The 19,074-nt window shown below is 40.9% G+C and overlaps 1 protein-coding gene across 1 annotated transcript in view; it reads left to right on the top strand.

The window, feature by feature from the left end:
* The first annotated feature begins 7,633 nt into the window (after positions 1-7,633).
* cacna1ea (calcium channel, voltage-dependent, R type, alpha 1E subunit a) overlaps positions 7,634-19,074 on the top strand; it is a 72,745-nt gene continuing 61,304 nt past the window's right edge. The window contains exon 1 of the mRNA XM_076087921.1: positions 7,634-8,163. Coding sequence (XP_075944036.1) covers positions 7,634-8,163 — 530 coding nt within the window. The remainder of the gene's footprint in view (positions 8,164-19,074) is intronic.

Genomic DNA, 19,074 nt, shown 5'->3' with positions numbered 1-19,074 from the left:
TCCGAGTGACAGAGCAGGTGTCAGAATAAGGGCCACGTAGAGGCAGACTTGAATTAGGTTCTGCAAATTACTGAGACCGAGACCAGATAATGATAAAAACATTCACGGGCTGGTGAAGAAATCTCTTCCTTGCTCTATCTCAGATGTTGGGGAAGGCAGCAATCGTTACCTCGAGGAGGGAGGAATTAATTAAAGATGAGAAAATCAAGACTACATTTGCTCCAATTAATTAAAAGGAAGCATGTGTCTGACAAGTTGTTGATGAGGTTTAAGATACTAAACTGCCGCTATTTGCTCCTGAAATCCATCTATCATCTCCGCTGTTTGTCTCTGCCCTTGTATTTCTATGACCTGGGACTTTATCAAATGGTATGTATTATTTTATTATCTTCTGGAAAAAAAATGCTCGTAGGGAAATACTTAGATAAACAAATCCATCAGAAGCAGAATAACAGCCTGTTTTCTCAAGTCATGGGAGGTTGACACTAAAGGAAGAGGCAGTTTGAATAATCAATGTTTGGATGACAGGCTGCTGGAGGCTAACACTGTGTTGCCAGTCGACTTCATCACTTCACAATCTTTCTTTTTCCTGAAGTGGAGCCTTACAATTGCAGTCATGCAACCTCCGACAACACCCAGTTATACCGTTCAGTGGTTCAATAGGCAGGTGATCAGCTTTGTTCTAGAATTGATCAAATGATTGAGTGCAAATGGATCAGTCCTGCTTCTCCGGAGTGACTTGTTAATTATTTCATCACATTAACATTTGTCAGCTACCACCCCCAATCCAGTTTGGGTATATTTTCTGCTTATTGTTTTTTGTTAATCTCTTCTTGTCAAGTGCTCAGATTGTCCTGCTTGAATAACACCACTCCTGTCTCTCAAATTGCAAATTGGTTTTCATGGTGTATACATTAGTGCCTCTGTTCAGCAATCAAACAGAACCTGACAGCACCTCTTGAACTGAAACAAGCTGTATGTTTCTTGTGCATATTCACAATGCTGAATAGTTGTGATTCATCATTTACAAAGATGATTAATTGTATCTTTTATCGCCTCAAGATGCACACTAAATTCATGTTTAGTTGCCACATGCAGTCTTTCTGTTAAACTCTTGGTAAATACACAAAGCACTGACAGCACACTGTCCAGAATGCTGTCGATGTAAAACACTAGCCTGACACTAGATCTGAGTAATAAAAGAGATATATGCACATCTATTTTATATGAATTTGGCAACAATTTAAATGTCACTGCCATGTAATCCCTTTGGGAAGCAATGTTAGCAATAATATGTATGTGCAAGACATTATACCTAACATCATGAGCTACATATGGGATGGAATGCTGTAATGTTGTTGTGCAGACATTATGCCTGAAAAGCCTTTTTTATGCTCTGACAACTTCTTTCCACAGAATTGAATCACTTTTGTGGTATAGTATCCCATTAGATTTGAAGTGTTTGATATTTATATCAATATATTATTCAATTTACCTTGCACAGAAGTGAGTCTGTTGAACTGAACAACACAAATACAACAAAACCAATAAAATGTGCAGTTAAGCATGTTTTTTTTATATATATAAATATAACAACTGTCAAGTTGGACACCAAGTTGAAAACCTTTCTCGGCCTCCCTGTTCACCAAACATCTTAGCATCACTGAAACTTTATGACAACATGATATCATAAGACTGAGGAAATGGTCCACCAGTTCCCTCCCCATGAGGCTACTTTACCTTCCAATGATTGGACCATAACAGATAATGTGGTAGTGAGTCTATGTTGTGATACTGTAGCTCCAGAAGTGCTTTAGTGCAGACTAAGCAAAACCTGTTTTCTCAGGTAGGTCAGGTAGGTCCTATTAGTTGATCATTACTCATCTCAGGTGTCAGTGATGTTGTAATGGTCTTTCATGGAAGGTCATCACAGCGGTAGGATCCCTTTGAGAGGCATCTGTCACGGTGTACCGGGCTGCAGTTAAAGACAAAAAGCCTGTGTGCCTTATAAACTATTGAGGAAAATTAGCACAAAGCTTGTCTATGTGTGTGTGTGTGTGTGTGTGTGTGTGTGTGTGTGTGTGTGTGAGACTCTCTCAGTGGCTGACAAACTTATCAAACTCTTATCTATCTAACTCCAAATAACATGAATTCAAAATGATACTTTGTTGTTTTAATGATGTTTCTAAGGGTGTACAATACAAAGCAAAATGTAAGAGACAACACACCGAACACTGATCCAAAAGTTGGGCTACTAATTGCCTACTAAATAGTAGTCTAATCCACCGACTTTGTGCTCCAGCCACATTGTCGGACTCACTGTTAAAACTACATAAATAAAGGATCAAAATTGATGCAGCAGGACCAGAGATATTGTCTTTTTTATTCCACACATTCTTCTTCCTTGCCAAAACCTGAGGCCTCTATACCCACAATGCGACTCGACCACTGACAGTTTGGTCGGAGATTCAGGCTCACTTCCTTCGATCTCCAAATTGTAGTCGTCAGCTCCAGCTAACACTGACTCAAGTGACATCACCTGAGATCATTTATTGGACTCCAGACCCTCCCTCTGGAGCCACAAAAGGCTTTATACAATACTTTTTCACACATTTACTAGTAACCCCCAAGACTTTGATGTGTAAAATTGGTGATGCTCCCCTCTAAAGTTCCCTCCAAGGCAACCCATCAGGTCAAAAACGTATCCAATACTTTGACTTTGACATTAGCATGTTTGCACACTGAAATGCACCACAGTGTAGAATAGAAAGTTGTAAATTGAATGTGTAGATGTTGGCACTGCCTAATGCACTCTGTATAATACAGACCAGTAATCCAAAGTGGCTTTATTATGAGAGAGCCACAAGCTCTAAATGATTCTTCCATTTTGCCTGTATGATGAAAGAAGCACATTTAGGAAATTATATTGGTTACTAGAAGAAGAAAAAAAGCCATCACCAGGAAACATTTGTATAACTCAAATTATCAGATTTCTCAATTCGTCTTTTGGACCATATAAGCTGTCCTCAGGATTTCTTAACATTGCGGTTGAATCTCCTGCACCTCATTAGAAACATGATGGTTATTTTCGTCTGGCTCAAATTTATGCCAGATTCCCTTCAAACGCCCATTAGAGTAGGTCCCTGGTGACATAAACCTCCCTGACACATGTTTGGCCACTCACCAGGTTGACGTCCAGGTTGAGGGGTGGATGTGGTGGAAAAACGATGTGTAATCAGGCGTCTGTGTGTGCCGTTGGGGGCAGCAGGTGTGAGAAGGTTCCTCGCCTGCCAGAGGCTCTCCTTCACTCCTCATTAGTAACCTTGTAGACACCTGGCTGTCAAACAAAGAGCGTTAAAAACAATTCAGCCCCTCTAATGTTGTGGTTCGGTTTTCGTGAATACTCACATTCTTTTTTTCTGCTTGAATCTGGCCTAAGTAACTGGAAAGTCACCACGTGTAGCTGTGAGTAACACATTAGATAGTTTGTGAACAATTTCGGATAATGGCGGCATGAAAGCTCAGTGACTAAGGCTTCTCAACAACTAACCTCTTAAAAGCTAATTTGGATGATTATATCAAACCACAGTCAACTTTCTTGGCAGTTTGGTTTTGATAATTGTGTGGGGCAACCACAGTGGAGTGCAGAGGAAGCAGCTGAGTGTTGATGTTTTAGTCATTGCACTGCAGTGTGGGTGTTTTTTAGAGCACTGTGGAGGTCTGTTTTTGTAACGGGGCTGGTATGTGTCTGGCTGAACTAATGGTTCTGACAATTGTTGCTAAAGGGAGAAGAATAAAACAAATATGTTTTATGAAATTTCAGCCTTTATCTTTGTTTTCTTGTACACATTACTTAGTGTTCTTCTTCCTCCTCATCCCTGGTCACAAAACCTTGTTTGCACTTGTGTCTTTTTTTCAGGTCAATATTAAAGGAATAGTTAGACGATTGGAAAATACTCTTATTGGCTTTCTTGCGGACAGCTAAATGTGAAGACAGAATATAGACGGTGAAGACAAAATGCATCACATAAGGGTTTGTTTTGTATCTCTTTTTTTTTAATCTCACTGGCGATCTCACAAGCAGATGGTATGACCATAAACCAGTCACTTATGTGCGTCAGTATTGATATATACTGTATGGTGTATATATACATAAACACAGTCTAAATGACCTTTACTTAAATGCACCACAGAGGAGCCAATTGCACTCGTTGTTTACTGATAAGATCTGTACTGACTTAAAGAGCAGCCTTGTGGCAATTCACAATTTTATTGTCACAACGTTTATTGTCGTATATACTTTCATGCCAACATCAATGTCTGTGTCCATTTTAGCAGCTTTCATCTTCTAAAAGTGGCCTATTTGTCATTCAACCCTTTACTAACCATATTTGTCTAAAAAAAGGTTTTGATGTTTTTACCAGCCTATTTCATTACGATTGATCATGAGCATTAGCACCTGTCTGAGTCAATTTATTTTCCCTTTGTTGTATTTTCCTGTGACTGGTGCTTTTCTGGGATTGTAAAACCCAGATCCGGTGTTTTGTATTTAAACAACCCTATATGTCAGCTAAATTGTCTTGGCATTCCTGTTCACTGGCAGCTGTTTAAAAACATAATTTGCAAAATGGATTCAGTAAGCCCCGGATCAATTCCTCTGCCATTTCTCACACAGAGCTCCCCCTAACGGGAACCATCTGAATGGGCATATCTATATATAAATGTATATATATTCATATCTATATATTTCCCTGGCCTTCTCTGACTCTGAGTCTTATGGACATCATTTTGCAGCACTAAGTAAAGCTTTGGAGAGAAGAAAGAGGGCTGGACTTTAGAACAAAAAGTGTTTTCTGTCAGCTCATAATCATTAAGCAGATACAATTAAAGCCATTTTACCTATGGTCCCATTTACTCTGTTCTCCAGAGCAGCAGCAGAGCGGGAAATTCAAGGTGTCAGAGGTAATCGTGGAGGTAATGGACAACATGGTCAATCATGAACATCAGATTGTTTTCCTTAAAAAAAGAAAATAAGTAAAAGTGTGCTTTAAGAAATGATTTGTATTTTATAATTAATTGATGGCAGGTTAGGTCACTCAGTAAGGACCCTAATTAGAATTCAGGTGTTTTTCATGTCGAGGATATACGTCAGTTGGACTATTACAATTAATTTGTTTGCCAATTACTCAGTGTAAAAATAATTTATTTTAATAAGAGTTGGGAGAAAGGCAGACAAGTGATTCCACTGGCACTGCAGCTGCATTTCATTGCATTTAGATGTAGAACTGTACTTTTTAATGTAAATGACAAGAAACTTGGACTTGAGCTTGCGGTCCTCCTGCAGCAGTAGTTTTAAAAACAACTCGCTTCATCTAGGCATTGAAACTGTTGCCTGTTGTAGTCCTAACCGCCACTGTCCGACTGTCTCCTTGTTTCTCTCAAATTATTATGCCTATTATAAATGAAATTAGCTCAGAAAATTCTTTCTTTGGCCACTTGGGGGCAGCACAACCAGCTACGTAACATCTACATATTATTGCCTTGTAAAGATGTTGTGCTGAATGTGCGATTGTTAGCTAACAGTTGCTTAGGTACTCGAACAGCAGACAAATTGACAATTGTACTACTTTCAATAGTCACTCTCCTTTTAGCTGTTTTTTTTGTCCCCACTAATGTCTGAGGGGAATATGTGGCTCTTTAGCTGCTAAATGCTCCACTATGTTCACCAGCTAACTGCTAACGCTAACTTTGTGTGCTGTTTGGTGCTGAGCTGCTAGCTTACAGTGGGGTTAACGTTGTGGACTGTAAAACCAAAACAGTGAGTACTGTATGCCAAAGGAGAGACTACATAATGCCAATGTGGGGTTTGGTAAATCACAGCTAAGCTGAACAACATCTATTCCGTAGGCCCATTTGTATTACATTAGTTGATTCAGAGCTGACCTCCCATGCCTCAGGAAAAGATGAATGTTTGATGATTCATTTGCTGATTCTTTGCCACATTTCTCATTTATTTCATTAGTCCCCCCCCCCCACCCCCCCTCTACCATTTATGTCACTTTCTTGCCTCATGAATAATAAATCACATTTTTGCTGGTTCATTAGTGTTCTCATAAACAGTTCAAAGAAATCTCTCATATCGACCTTTGTTCTGCTGCTTGTCATCGTAAAGCTTCTAGTTGTTCCAGACCGTTGTCCTCTTCAGTCACAGATATTAGCAAATCAAGAAGGGTGTTTTTTTCAGTTTGTGCAAAAATGTTGATATGTGGAGGTGTAAGTGGAGACCTCCTGAAATCAAGGAGGTGACGCTTTCTTGCACCATTGAAGCCATCATCAACTCAAGAGGGCCTCTGATCATCAGTGCCCCATTCATAGCATGGTATCCACTTATTGACAGCGTCTATTTAATTGCTCTCAACGTGCTGAAGCAGTCTGATGGATTTTAAGCAGATGCTCATGACAGTTGAATAGCTTTCATCCTTTCATCCTACTTGCTCTTTACAACGTACTCTTTTTAACGGCTTGATATTTTCACTGCACAAGTTATTTAGAACCATTTCTCTCTGAGGGCCCGTAAAAACCAGAAATCCATCATTCGGGTAACTAAATTGGTGAGGGCTCCATAAAGCTAGAGTACGAGCAGCAGCGAAGCAATAAGATGTATTGAATGCGTGTCTTGCTGAGCACGTAGCCAAAACCAGAATAATGGAGGAGATGGGTTGAAAAAAATAACTCTCCCTCTTTTTCTTCACGCCCTGTAATTGCGCTATTAAGCATTGCACCAGAAATATTATATGAGTATTTGTTTTGAGGGTTGCGTTACAGTTATCTAATTAGTTTTTATGCTCAGAGGACTAGTCATTTTTTAAACTGACTGAAGAAAGTGAGAGCTGTTGGGCCATTGGCAAATTGCCTTGCTGAACAAATTCATATTTACCCAGAAGCTGAGTCTCTTTAGGCTTGTGACTGATGTAGCTGTGATCTATCACCCAAAAAGAAAACTGAGTGTCTGCACCTTTAAGTGGGAATGATGTTGTTACATCAAATCTGCTACAAGGGGTGTAATGCAAAGCTACAGTATCTGATCATTTCATAAAGATATCTGTATTTGTCTGTGTGTACTGATTTACAGCATGCTGTGAGTAGGGCTGACCTAGACTTTGTTTGAAATCCCCTACTTGCAATAACTAATTTATATTTGAACTACATTTTCAAAAATGTAGCAGACGTAGCAAATGTAAATAAAAGCAGTGCCTTTTTTGTGTTTCGGATGGACACAGAACAGGAGGTTTTAACAGTAGGAAAACACAAGTCAGAATTGCAATGGGACATTTTGTATGTGGTTGTGCATATAATGCGAAGAGGCCCAGATGAAAGTGAAGTTGGTCAAGAAACTAGAAAGCTGAAAATAACACTTTTGGCCGTTTTGCACTCGCTTTTGAGACGGTCCCTGACTCCAGCTTGTCAGTTTCTTGTCTACTGTCTAATAAAAGATCCAAACAAACTGTTTTGTGAATCTTTGATGTCAATTAAAGTTTGTCTATTAATATATTAATATTCCTGTATTCCATTTCCTCTCTACTCCCTTTCCTCCCTGCAGCACTATGCTAAGATCCCGGGAAGCCTTCCCACCATGCTGGAACTGGGCTCCTGTTCGGTCAGCTCTCAGGCTCTGACAGGGGACCACAATGCTTTGGGGCTACCGAGAGCCCCATCAGGGCCGGAGTGTTCAGGAGGTGGTCCGGGCATGGGGACGATGTGTGGTAGCAGCACCCCGAGGCACCACATCCTTCACTCGTCCCCAACGGACTGTGAGAACTGGCAGAAGCATCGTGCAGGACTGGCCGCGGGGTCGAGCCTGTTGTCTGCATCCCACTCCTTCCTGGAGCCCCAAAGTCTCTCGACCAGCTACGACACCCTCTACCTCCCACAAATGTCTGGCCAGGCTCCCCCTGTAAATCCGAACCGTCTCGGCCTCTCTCTTGATGTGGCCTCGACTTTTGAAGTTGGAGCAGGAATGTTAGGGGTGGATGGAGATTTGGCGGTCAGTCCCAATGTGATGAAGAGACGTCGGGGCGGCCTGATCGAGCAGAAGGACATTGTCAAAGCACACCAGGCTCATAAGATTCACAGCACACCACAGGCACGACGCAAGGAGTGGGAGTGAGTATGATGCTGATTTACATGCAGAACCCTGGCTCTCTCTTTCTCTTTCTCTTACCTGCTAAATTATCCCGAGCTTAATCCTAAATATAGTAATGTAGAAACAAACCACAGCAACAAAGCTGTATACAATAATGTTTTGACCATATGATAACGTCTGCTATAGAGATGCTTTGGAATCTCAAAGTACAATATATTTATATTTAACATCATTGTGACAAAATTCTATTTCCCAGAATGTTGTCAGAATCATAACCTATGGTGGTGCAACTAAAATGGATATATTGGTCAGCTCTGTTGCGGCCACATTTTAGATAACACTTTATTTGTGTCATCAAATGATAGTATTCAGACTGGATGATAAGGACAAAATCGTCGTTTTCACATGTTTTCTCCTCAGTCATGTCAAACACACAAAGAAATGTGTTGTGGTGTTGACAGGAGTTATTACAGTTGTAAAGATGGTAAAAGATATTCAATGCATGGGTTTGTGTATGTTCACAGCACTGTTTAGTGGGTATGAGTGCAGGTCTAAAAGAAGAGTTTGACATTTAGCAGGTGAGAGAGACCGTTCTCATGTTTGCGTACAGTTAGTTAGCCTAGCCTAGCATAAAGACTGGAAACAGCTAGCCTGGCGCCATCAAACCGTAACAAAATCTACCTACCAGCATTTAAACGCTACCAATTAACACATCTAGTTTATTTAATATGTGCAAACAGCGAAGTTTCGTAATACCATACTCTATTGGGGGTCTATTTTTTTCGTCTGCAAGTCATTGCTGCTCCCAGCCAAGCAATAGCGGGGCACATTATTAATGTAATTTTTCGTTTTATGTTTTAATTGGTGAGCTTTAGAGGTGCTAGGTGCATTTCGTCAGCTGTTTCTCCTGCTTCCAATCTTTTTGCCAAGCTAAGCTAACTGGCTGCTGGCTGTGTGTGTATTTACTAGTTTCCTGCCCTGCGGCGCTGTGGATCTTCTAGCTGATTATAGCAGTGACGCCCCCCTCTGTTTCCCTGCTGAAGCTGGGGCTTCACCTCTAGTGGTGTTGGCACCCTCTGTGCCCCCCCGCTCCTGCCCCACCACAGGTACAGGATGCCACATCCCATACTGAGTTATGTCTATGGCCAAAGAGACAGAGGCTTGGGGAGCGTGACGGCGGAGAGAAAGTGGGAGGATAGATGGGAGGTGGAGAAGAGATGGATGATGACATACAATGAATGCAGGGGAAGAGATGAGGAGGTAAGAGAAATAAGAGGCTCTAATTTGCATTTGATATTTAAGCCCATGTGACAGTGGTATTGATGTGGTTGATTACTGGATCACCAGGCCTGTTGAGATGCTCAGTCATGGACCAGATAACTATTCTCTCCCCTGCCTGATATAATTATTACAATACCACATGACAAATCTACACTTCATCCGCGGAGAGGACAATGACCGGAGTGAGTCAGGATATGTAACAACCATGAACATCCACCTCTCAGGGCCACTTAGCAACAAACCCACAGCCACCTGACAGGAGGATGGAAAATGAGATGTTGCACCTGAGCCAAAGTGTGCACCTGCTTTTGTTATTCAAAGGAAATTAAGCTGTTTTCAAACCAAGCTTGAGCATTATGTGATGAAAAAGAAAGCCCATGTGAGTTTTGTTCCTATCAGCAGAGCTCATGGCAATATTATTCAGTTCATAACTCAGTCTGTCCCTTGTTTCACTTTAGCCTTTAGCAAGATATCTACATGGATGGATGTTTGTAGTCCCCAATGAACTACTTCTAAGTCATTGTTACCCCATGACCTGTCATATAGCGCCACCACCGCGTTATAATTTGCTGTGAACATTCATGACTCCCTGAAGATAATTCTTAATGTCTTATTGATTCCCGGACGTTTTCCCAAGTGTCATCATCGGGCCAAATTTCCCAGAATGCAATGAAGAAAACTTCTGGCTACCGTTCCATTAAATTATTAATGTTGCCCAGAGGATGAACTTTTGTGACCCTGTGACATTTCTTCTTGCACCTGTTTCACATTAACATTTCTAAGTAATTTCATACTGCAGACATAGAAATATACTCGGTGTAAACTTTGCAGTGTGTACTCATACTCCCCAGAGGAAGAACCCATTTGAGTCTGGCTTTTCCATGACCTGGTCTGTAGTGTCACTCCGTCAGACTACACATTTTTAGACCTCCTGTTTGGTATAATGAAACAACGAATAACAAAAGATAAGACTAACGAAACCGTCAGTGTGTAGTTTCTTTCTAAACCCTTTGTGCCATGAATGTTAATGAGCAGTACAGCGTCGATGAGCCACCGACTTTGTCTCTAGTCTTGTTTTTTTATGTGCCTCCAATTAGGATATTCTGAAACGTTTGCTTGTCACATAGCTCCGCTTGAAAGACATGTTGAAACAGCAAACACTGCTTTGTAAATGAAGCAATTAAGCCTCACATTCTGCTATCTTGTTCTCCTCTTGGCAGGGGTTGAAAGTGTTTTGTATGTTTGTGTCTGTATTTGGGTGTGTGAGTCTGTGTGTATGTGCATTTGTGGCATTTGACACGTGGCGGTCTGGATAAAAACATCCTTTCGGAAGTACTTGATGTAATAACAGTACTTAGATTTGGCCTAAGTGTGGCCCTAATGACTGTAATCAAACTGAATCAATCTGGCATTTCAATGACATCAGGAGTAGTCGTTGGTCACAAATAGAGGAGGGCACTAAAAATGTTTTGGTCTCTGTCTGACCATGGTGCTGTGTGTGTTTTTGTGTTAGATTTATGTGTGTATTTCTGAGGGAAAAGGTAGAGAGGAAGAGTTAATACTTTGCCAAAACGTTTTGCACACTATTTTATACAAATTTCATAAAAATTCAAACCCAACAGAAAAGCTTCTGAAAGAGCAGCAAGACTACCTGAGCACAAGGCCAGTTTCCTAGTGACAGCACTGTGAATGAGACCGTACCCTAAGATGAATATTTTATGTATTCTAGGAACAACTAGTTGAAGGTTGTGGCATGTAGTGTGTGTGTGTGTGTGTGTGTGTGTGTGTGTGTGTGTGTGTGTGTGTGTGTGTGTGTGTGTGTGTGTGTGTGTGTGTGTGTGTGTGTGTGTGTGTGTGTGTGTGTGTGTGTGTTTGACGTACTGTGGAGTCTTAAATTAGTTTCTTGATTGGCATTGATTTCAATTCTTCTGGGTCCAACGTCACACCTGCATTGTGTGCTCGTCACCTTTCACGCTCCTCTGTCTGAGGGCACTTGCGCTCTCCTCAGCACTGTCGGCACACATTCACAGTAAACAGATGCAGGGTGAATGAGACTGAAGTGGCTGAGTGTAGTGATGATACAATTGCGGCTCTCCGCAGTCTCTGGACAATTCAATTGTACAGAAATTACCGAAGCATCTGAAAAAGGGATTTTAGGAAAGAGTAAATGCCACTTTCTTTTTGTCCTTTTCGCAAACACAAATGTCATCGTGTGTAGAGTAAACACCTGAAATCATCTGTTTAAATTCTTGTTTGACTAAAAGCATTGAGAAAGGCAAGTACATTCAGATTTTATACTCAAATGTTCTTTGACAATGTAAAAAAATTTGATCAAAGGACATTTCTTGTTTCATTAGAAGTTTGTTTAACTTTGTGAGATGGAACCAGCTAGAGGACCAACATCCAAACATATAGACCTTTTCTTAGGACACTACTGTATTATCATTCTATTTGATTGATCCATTGTATCCATTTAAAGCCCCTTGAGGCAAATTTGTGATTTGGGATATTGGGATATATAAATAAAATTGACTTGACTTGCATGTCAAAAGCGAATGATTCCTATCAGTGAAACACTCCTTCATATCTTTGGTCAGATTAGTCTGCTTCACATCAGAGCTGCATTTTGTTTTTTAGAGAAAATATGACACCACAATCACAATTGTCCCCAAATCGATTGCTGTGCGCTGACACAGGAATTTCATTTTACAAAATGTAGCAAAACACTGGCAACGAGGAACATCTTGGGTAGATAATAACAAGAATAAATATGCAATGTGTGTTGTTTTAGTTCCTTGGCTGCCATCATGACCAGCAAAACACACACACACACACACACACACACACACACACATAAAACTCTGCACAGTGAAGACATATTGAGGGATGTCATATCAACAATTCATGTAATACTTCACGGGTGATGTATTCTGCAAATGCTCCCGGCCTCAGTGGTTACAGATGAAAGATGAAGTCATCCACACATCATCGTTGCTGTAGCCACTGTGCGTGTGCTGTTTGTCTGTGCGTTGTGTTATCGGTGGTGATCTCTGCATCCCTCCCGTCCGCGTTGGCTCTATTCTCGGCAGGGGTGTGTTTACAGACTGTGTGTGACCCTCATTTCTACTGATCACAACCTGATTGGAGAACACTGGCTGTGCCTCTGGCCATCCACAAAGCGTCTTCATTCGTCGACTTCATTGCTCACAGCTACAGTTGGAAAATTGCCTGTTTACAGCAGTGTCCGTGTTTTCATGCTTTAGGCACCAAGCACAAGCCTCATTATTTTTTCCACCGGTACAGAGAACATGGTTCGGGGGTTCTTGTTTGAGTTGAAGACTGCATGAGGCATACTGAGTGTAGCAGGGCTGTAACAAATTACTTTGCTTTTTGCGACCGGCATGCCTCCATGAATAGCAAGGTTCGGTGACCAAATACTGACTGAAATACCTAAACTATTGGTTACAGATCGATTGACATGACATTTTATACAGGCGTTCATGGTCCTCACAAGATGAAGCCTGCTGACCTTTGTGATCTCTTGACTGTTGCTTTAGCGCGCCACCATGAGGTTTACATTTGCGGTTTGAGTGAAATTGTTTTGCCAACTATTTCTTGTCCTCCTCAGGATGAAATGCCATCACTTTGGGGATCCCTTCATTTTTCATAGTGGCATCATCAGGTGTTTTAATTTGTCCAATACTTTGGTTTTGACCAAATACTTGCAGAACTGATGACATTTCCAGCAGCCTTAGTTATACTTTGTGTGTAATGCAAATTAGAAGATGTCAGCATGCTAACATGCTAAGCTAAGATTTGTTATTTAGCTCAAAGCACCACTGTTTAAGTACGGCCTCACAGAGCCGCTAGCTGCAGACTCTTGTTAGTCTTGTTAGACAGATTCATCATTTCATAAAACACTGGAGTCAGGGTTATTTTGTTATCAATCTGGGAAGATACTTTCTGATGTTGAGCTTGAAAATTGATTTGGATGCAAGTTTGTAAATGATCAAAGGTGTATTCAAGACTTGTCGATAATCCTCAGAATACACGTTTGTTTTTTTGTCTTGAAGAATCCCTTTTAGCCAATATAGGCTAGTGACACCCACTCTGGTTTGAATCTGCCTGCTTCTCTCAGTGTTTGTCTGGCAACAAAGCATTAACTCTGCTGCCCTCGCACTTTGGTTTCTTGTCAACTTGTTGAGCTGGTTTTCAGACGGATATTCAGGAGAGAAGGATTTACATTAGTTGGTCATATATACAGACGGCAAGTCTGCCATCGCCTCATTCACACATTCTCTCAAAGACTGCGGGAGGGTGTGATTGATGTTTCAAACAGAGGCATGAATGGGCATGTAATCTAAATGTCATGAAAACCTGTTCGCTCATTCATAACAATTTCACAAGATTTGCTGAAGGGGCACGACTGCACTCTTAGCTTCGAGCTACAGTTACTCACTTCAGATCAGTTTGAGGTCAATGGAAGATTTCCAAAAAGGTAATCTTAGGCAGCTTTGCTTTTTCCGTCAATGTTTTACTACTCAGGGTTTGACACTTTATTAGGCCTGCTACCTGACCCTTTCTAATTTCATCTGTCTCTCCTTGTATCTGTCTCCTTCTCCTTCTCCTTCATTATTGTCTCCCTCTCGGTGTCAGACAGACACCCAGCGCAGTGTAAATGTCAGAGCTGTTTGTCATAAGTGAATTATTAATGATGACACGCTGAAAAAGCCATTTTCAGTGCCACAAAACTATGTGTCTGTCAACCAATATGCAGAATGGAGAAGGCAATTGAGGGAGAATGTGTCGGGGGGGGGGGGGGTGGAAATGTTTGTTTACTTGCACACTCTGTAATAATGTTTTTATTTCATTCAAGCTGGCATATGTGTTCTGCGTCAAGGATGTATTGGTTTTGTACTGGGTTTAGGGTGGAGCGCTTCTCATTAAGTGACAAAGTGATCCACTGCTGCTTGCATTCAGTCTCACACTCTCCCTCCACCTGCACTTGTTTCTTCCTTTGCTCTCTCCCTCTGTCCGTCTTTCTGTGTTTGGGTGGCAAACCTGCAAACTGACACTGTTGATGACCATCACAGAGATGCAGAGAGTTCATGAGTTACCGAGCTGTGTGCTATGTCAGCAGATGATGGTGTCTGAGTTCGACGACATTTTGCTCTGGGGTGTAGAATGAAGACATTGGAGGGATGGGATAGAGTTTAGGAGTGCAGCAAAGACAGACCGATACAGAGGGAAATGGTATGAAACTCTTTTTTTTATTTTTGACAGAATTTGTTTTGTGTGTGTGAGTGACTTCATAATGCCTTATCATCGATTAATAGCATTTATTTTCTATTGCTCTAATCATGGCATAGTCATTGTTGTCTTTGATGATTAACTCTTATGCAAAGATTGATTAAATTAGTTAGTGTTTAAAAATAGCTTTTCTTACTTTTCTTACACCCCCCCACATGCCCTATATTTGACTCAACACAGATGATCATCTGCATGCCCCCATTACCTGTTCCCCGTTCTTTCAGTATCACAGCCCTAAATGTTATTACCATGCATCTCCGGGCTCATGCCCTGCTTTATGACATCAGCTACATATCCTGAGGGACTTCTCCATGAAATATGGCCTCAGGTCCTCCCATTTAACACCACAAGCCTGCTCTCTCATTTACTATTACACAATCACATTCAGATGGGCACACACACCAAAAGCAGGAGTCTAAATGCATATGGTTTGCAGGCACTTATTGCATTTATTATCTGTTTAATAATTGATAAGACGATAAATGTGCTTGCTTCGAGCAATATCTTGAAATAATGTTTCAGGCTCTGTGCTGGATGGAGTTGTATGTGTCATTTTACTTTTGTTTCTGTGTAAGTGAGAAAGCTCTCAGAAGTGTAGCGGTCTTAACTGTAATTCTCAAAAATAACACAGAAAGCCGCGTGAGGAACACAAAGCTACGGCCTTGATTAACAATCCATTATTTATTTACTTACTTCTATCAGGCCCTGTCAAAATAAGAAGGAATTCATGTTAGATAATTATTTAACTTACTCACAGAAAGGTTTATACGCTGAAAAGATACTTCTTTTTCTGAGCAGCTGGTTTGCTGCACAGCTTCTGCTGGGAAAAGCAGCACTTTGTGTTGACCTCCCACTCTGCCCTTTGATATTAAACCATTTAGTACAGGAAGCAATGGGACCTGCCAACCTGTGCGCATGCACACAGACAAATAAAACACCCTCATGTAATGATGTTTGGCTACAGAAGTGACACCTTTAACCCCCATTTCAAAATAGGGACTGGCTAATAGCTAACATGAGGAAGGAAGTGATTTCGGTCTTTGATTGTCAGGTAGCAAAATGTCAAGTTGAATCAGAAATACAATCAAATCACATATTCCAGAAAATATTATTTCTCCTGAAAACTCTCCCACAAACAACATGTCATTGCTTCTTTGGAAAAGCTCTTATAATTCATTCTTTTATCAGGATCTTTTGTCAGGATTTAGATGGAAAATGTCCACTGAATGTGATAACAGTCCTCCGCGGTTCTTTTTATCATGCCCTTGAGCTGTATTCAGGCTGATTTCACCATTTAAGAATGAAACTTTAATACTTACTTTACTTCCATTGCTGTGTGTGTGTATGCAAAGACGGCGTGTTTATGTGTGTGTGTGCGTATGCTCAAACTATAGCTAAGCTGTCATGTGCTTCTTTCAACATTAAAGTCCTGACACGCTGAAGAGGATGAATGTGTGCCCCGTCATAGACCTTGAATTCACTCCCATCCGTTTATTCAAAGCTTCAGATTTAAATATCAAAGATGATTGTGCTGTGCTCTGAGAGTTCAATGCTGTTAGCTTATTGGAGCTAAAGCTTTCAAGCCAAATGAGCTTATGAGCGGGGCTTTAGCTATATCGAATAGCCTTTTTTGGCACCTATTTTGAGATTACAATTCAGTAGCGGGTTGGGGAGTATGTGGCCAGCATCAAGATACACACATTATCCGTTGTTGGAGACTTATGCAGGGAAACAAGCCAGAGACACGCCCGAAGTGTGTGTGCAAGATATTCATCACATCCATTCCCCCCCTCCCTCCCCAAAACCAGAGGGAGCCCAAATGTTGCAGCTGTGTGACTTATGTTGCTCCAGGAGGGTAGTAGTTCTGACAAATGGGATGAAGGATGCTGGGTAAGCAAACTGAGTCGTCATCAATATCCAACACAGCAGCGAACTGCGGCTTCAACGTTGTGTCTGTGACCTCTAGTGGAGCTGCTGAGAACTCTCTCGTGCACAGACCGGCTCATTCATGCACTCATAAGACTGTGGATTGTGTCTTCGCCTGTGAAGTAATCATCTGTTCACAATGTTGTTTAAAATAAATGGGTAAACGCGCCATCAAAATCCAACTGGAGGGATCTACAAGAGAAGAGGAACAATTGAAATAGATTTTCTGGAGAATTATTCATGCAGATGCACAATGAGGACAAAAATGACAACTCGCACATGTAAAGCTCTTTTGGGGTTTAATTTGGCACACTTTAACTCCCTCTACATGCTGAAACATTGATAAAGCGACTGAGACTGCAAACTGACAAAGAACTGTTGAATCATTCCTCCATTTCATTCATCTCAAGCCAAAGTTTGATTTGATCCTGTGTGTGTTAGCTGAGTGTTGTTTTGCCCACCAGAGGCCATTCATAATCCACAGTCTTAGTGATTCACTGCAGCTTCAGTCGAGCTTGTCTGCACAGTATGTTTTCCAGATCAGAGCAGCTGCCACTTAAGAAGCCATTAGGTAATGATGTGGGGAAAGTCTGTCCTGTAGAGTGAAAAACCAAGCATGCCCAATCTGCAGCTGCTGAGGCAGTCGTAGTAATCTGAGTAAAGTATCCACCAGCCTTCTGGTTATGACCGGCAGGCCCTTGCACACCTCTGTGATAAATATACAGCCGCCTGTGCCAGTATTGATCCGTCTGGCTGCCAGTTTGATTATTAACACTCACATTTTGAGCCAGATAGATATATGGACCAATGGATGGTTTAATATAAAAATGTAAATAGCTGCAGCACCAATCAGTCACTGACAAATCCTTATTCATGGCTTTTTATTTATTAATCCACCTGCTTCTTTACTGTATATCAGGATTTAATGGAGTTGTTTGTTTGTTTTGCACTGTCTTTCTGAAATGTTGAGAGTAAGAAAGGTCTCCAAACCACTGACCAAATGCTGGGCAGAAACATACCCAAAATCACCTAAATGTGTTATTTTCATTGAACAATAAAACTACATGTTAAGGGGTTTATTCTGCAAACTCATGTTTTCCTCCTCTTTCAGATCTGTTATATGTACAATAAATTGTACCCTCAGAGAAAATGCTTGCGTTGACAAACGTGGCTGAAAAAGGGCGAGTATAAATACTATGGAGGGTAATCAGGATGTTCCTTGCTTCCAGTGGGTGGATGGAGAAATGCAGGTCTGGAAAGTTCCTAAGAAATGCATCATGGGCCGACTGAGCAAAATAATAAAGAACCGAGGCAGCTGTTACATGAACATAAATATCCTCCTATTGTTAATAGTTTGTCGGAAAATATAGAAAGAAGAGTAACAACAAAGTTGTCAGACAATAGAATCAATTGTTAGACACGCCTGGTCCTTTCAATTGGTACTACATGCACATCTTTGAACTCCACATATCCAAATAGAAATGGAGAGTTTTCTGTCCTATTAAATAATGTAGTACCTCTGTTTGTCACTAGATGGAGATAACTGCTCAGCAATCGTAGTTCCCTCCACCCTTGACTTTATTCAAGGAAATATGCAGCATTAGACATCATTTAGGATGCATAATATGACAGTTGGGTTAGCACACATATAAATTAGTGTCATACTAATAAACAAAACCGTCACTGGCCTTCTATTACATATTAAATATGAGCTGAAAATGTCATCCTCCTGGACTATGATGGAGGTAGCTGCTAAACCTGCCATGACATTCCATTTTCTTTGCACAATTGATTCCTTCATGAACTGTTTCATTCTGTCTTTCAAAACTTGATTCTTCATTTAAAGACGTTATGTTTCCCAGAGTGTTCTGTATCACATAGCCTCAAGAAACAGGTACTAAAAGGTACAACCTTAGATCTAAATGTCAACAAAAGTGTTCTCACAATGATATTCAAATTCTGTCCCAAAATCATTACATTACTTTTGTTTTTTTATTTTGTATTAGAAGGACAAACATTAGACAACATTTATCAAAAATGATAGATTGAGTTAGTGCTATTTCAGAGGTATCTCCACCTCACAATTATTATTAGGGCATTCATCTTTACATTAAGTCAACAGTGTGCTGTCAAAGGCTGCACTGCAGTGTTTTCATCTGCTGCTCAGCTTCCCTGGGCCTCAAAGCTGTGTAAAGCCTTTTGTCAGTGTACGAATAGTCCTCTTCTAAGTCAACAAGTTCATCACAGCAGATTCAGTCCACGGGCAGGCCAAAGACCCGGTTGCAAAATCCTTTATCTTTCTAAATGAAGTCACTTAAATTGATGTAGCATCTCAGACAGCCGTATAAATGTCAGCGTTTGTTTTGTTATCTGGTTGATGATCGCAGCACACCATTCACTGCCCAACTGTTGCG

The sequence above is a fragment of the Anarhichas minor genome, unplaced genomic scaffold (genome assembly GCF_050575085.1).
Source record: "Anarhichas minor isolate MPS153535 unplaced genomic scaffold, ASM5057508v1 ptg000010l, whole genome shotgun sequence".
NCBI classification, from domain to species: domain Eukaryota; kingdom Metazoa; phylum Chordata; class Actinopteri; order Perciformes; family Anarhichadidae; genus Anarhichas; species Anarhichas minor.
This window is presented reverse-complemented; position numbering and strand designations above follow the sequence as displayed.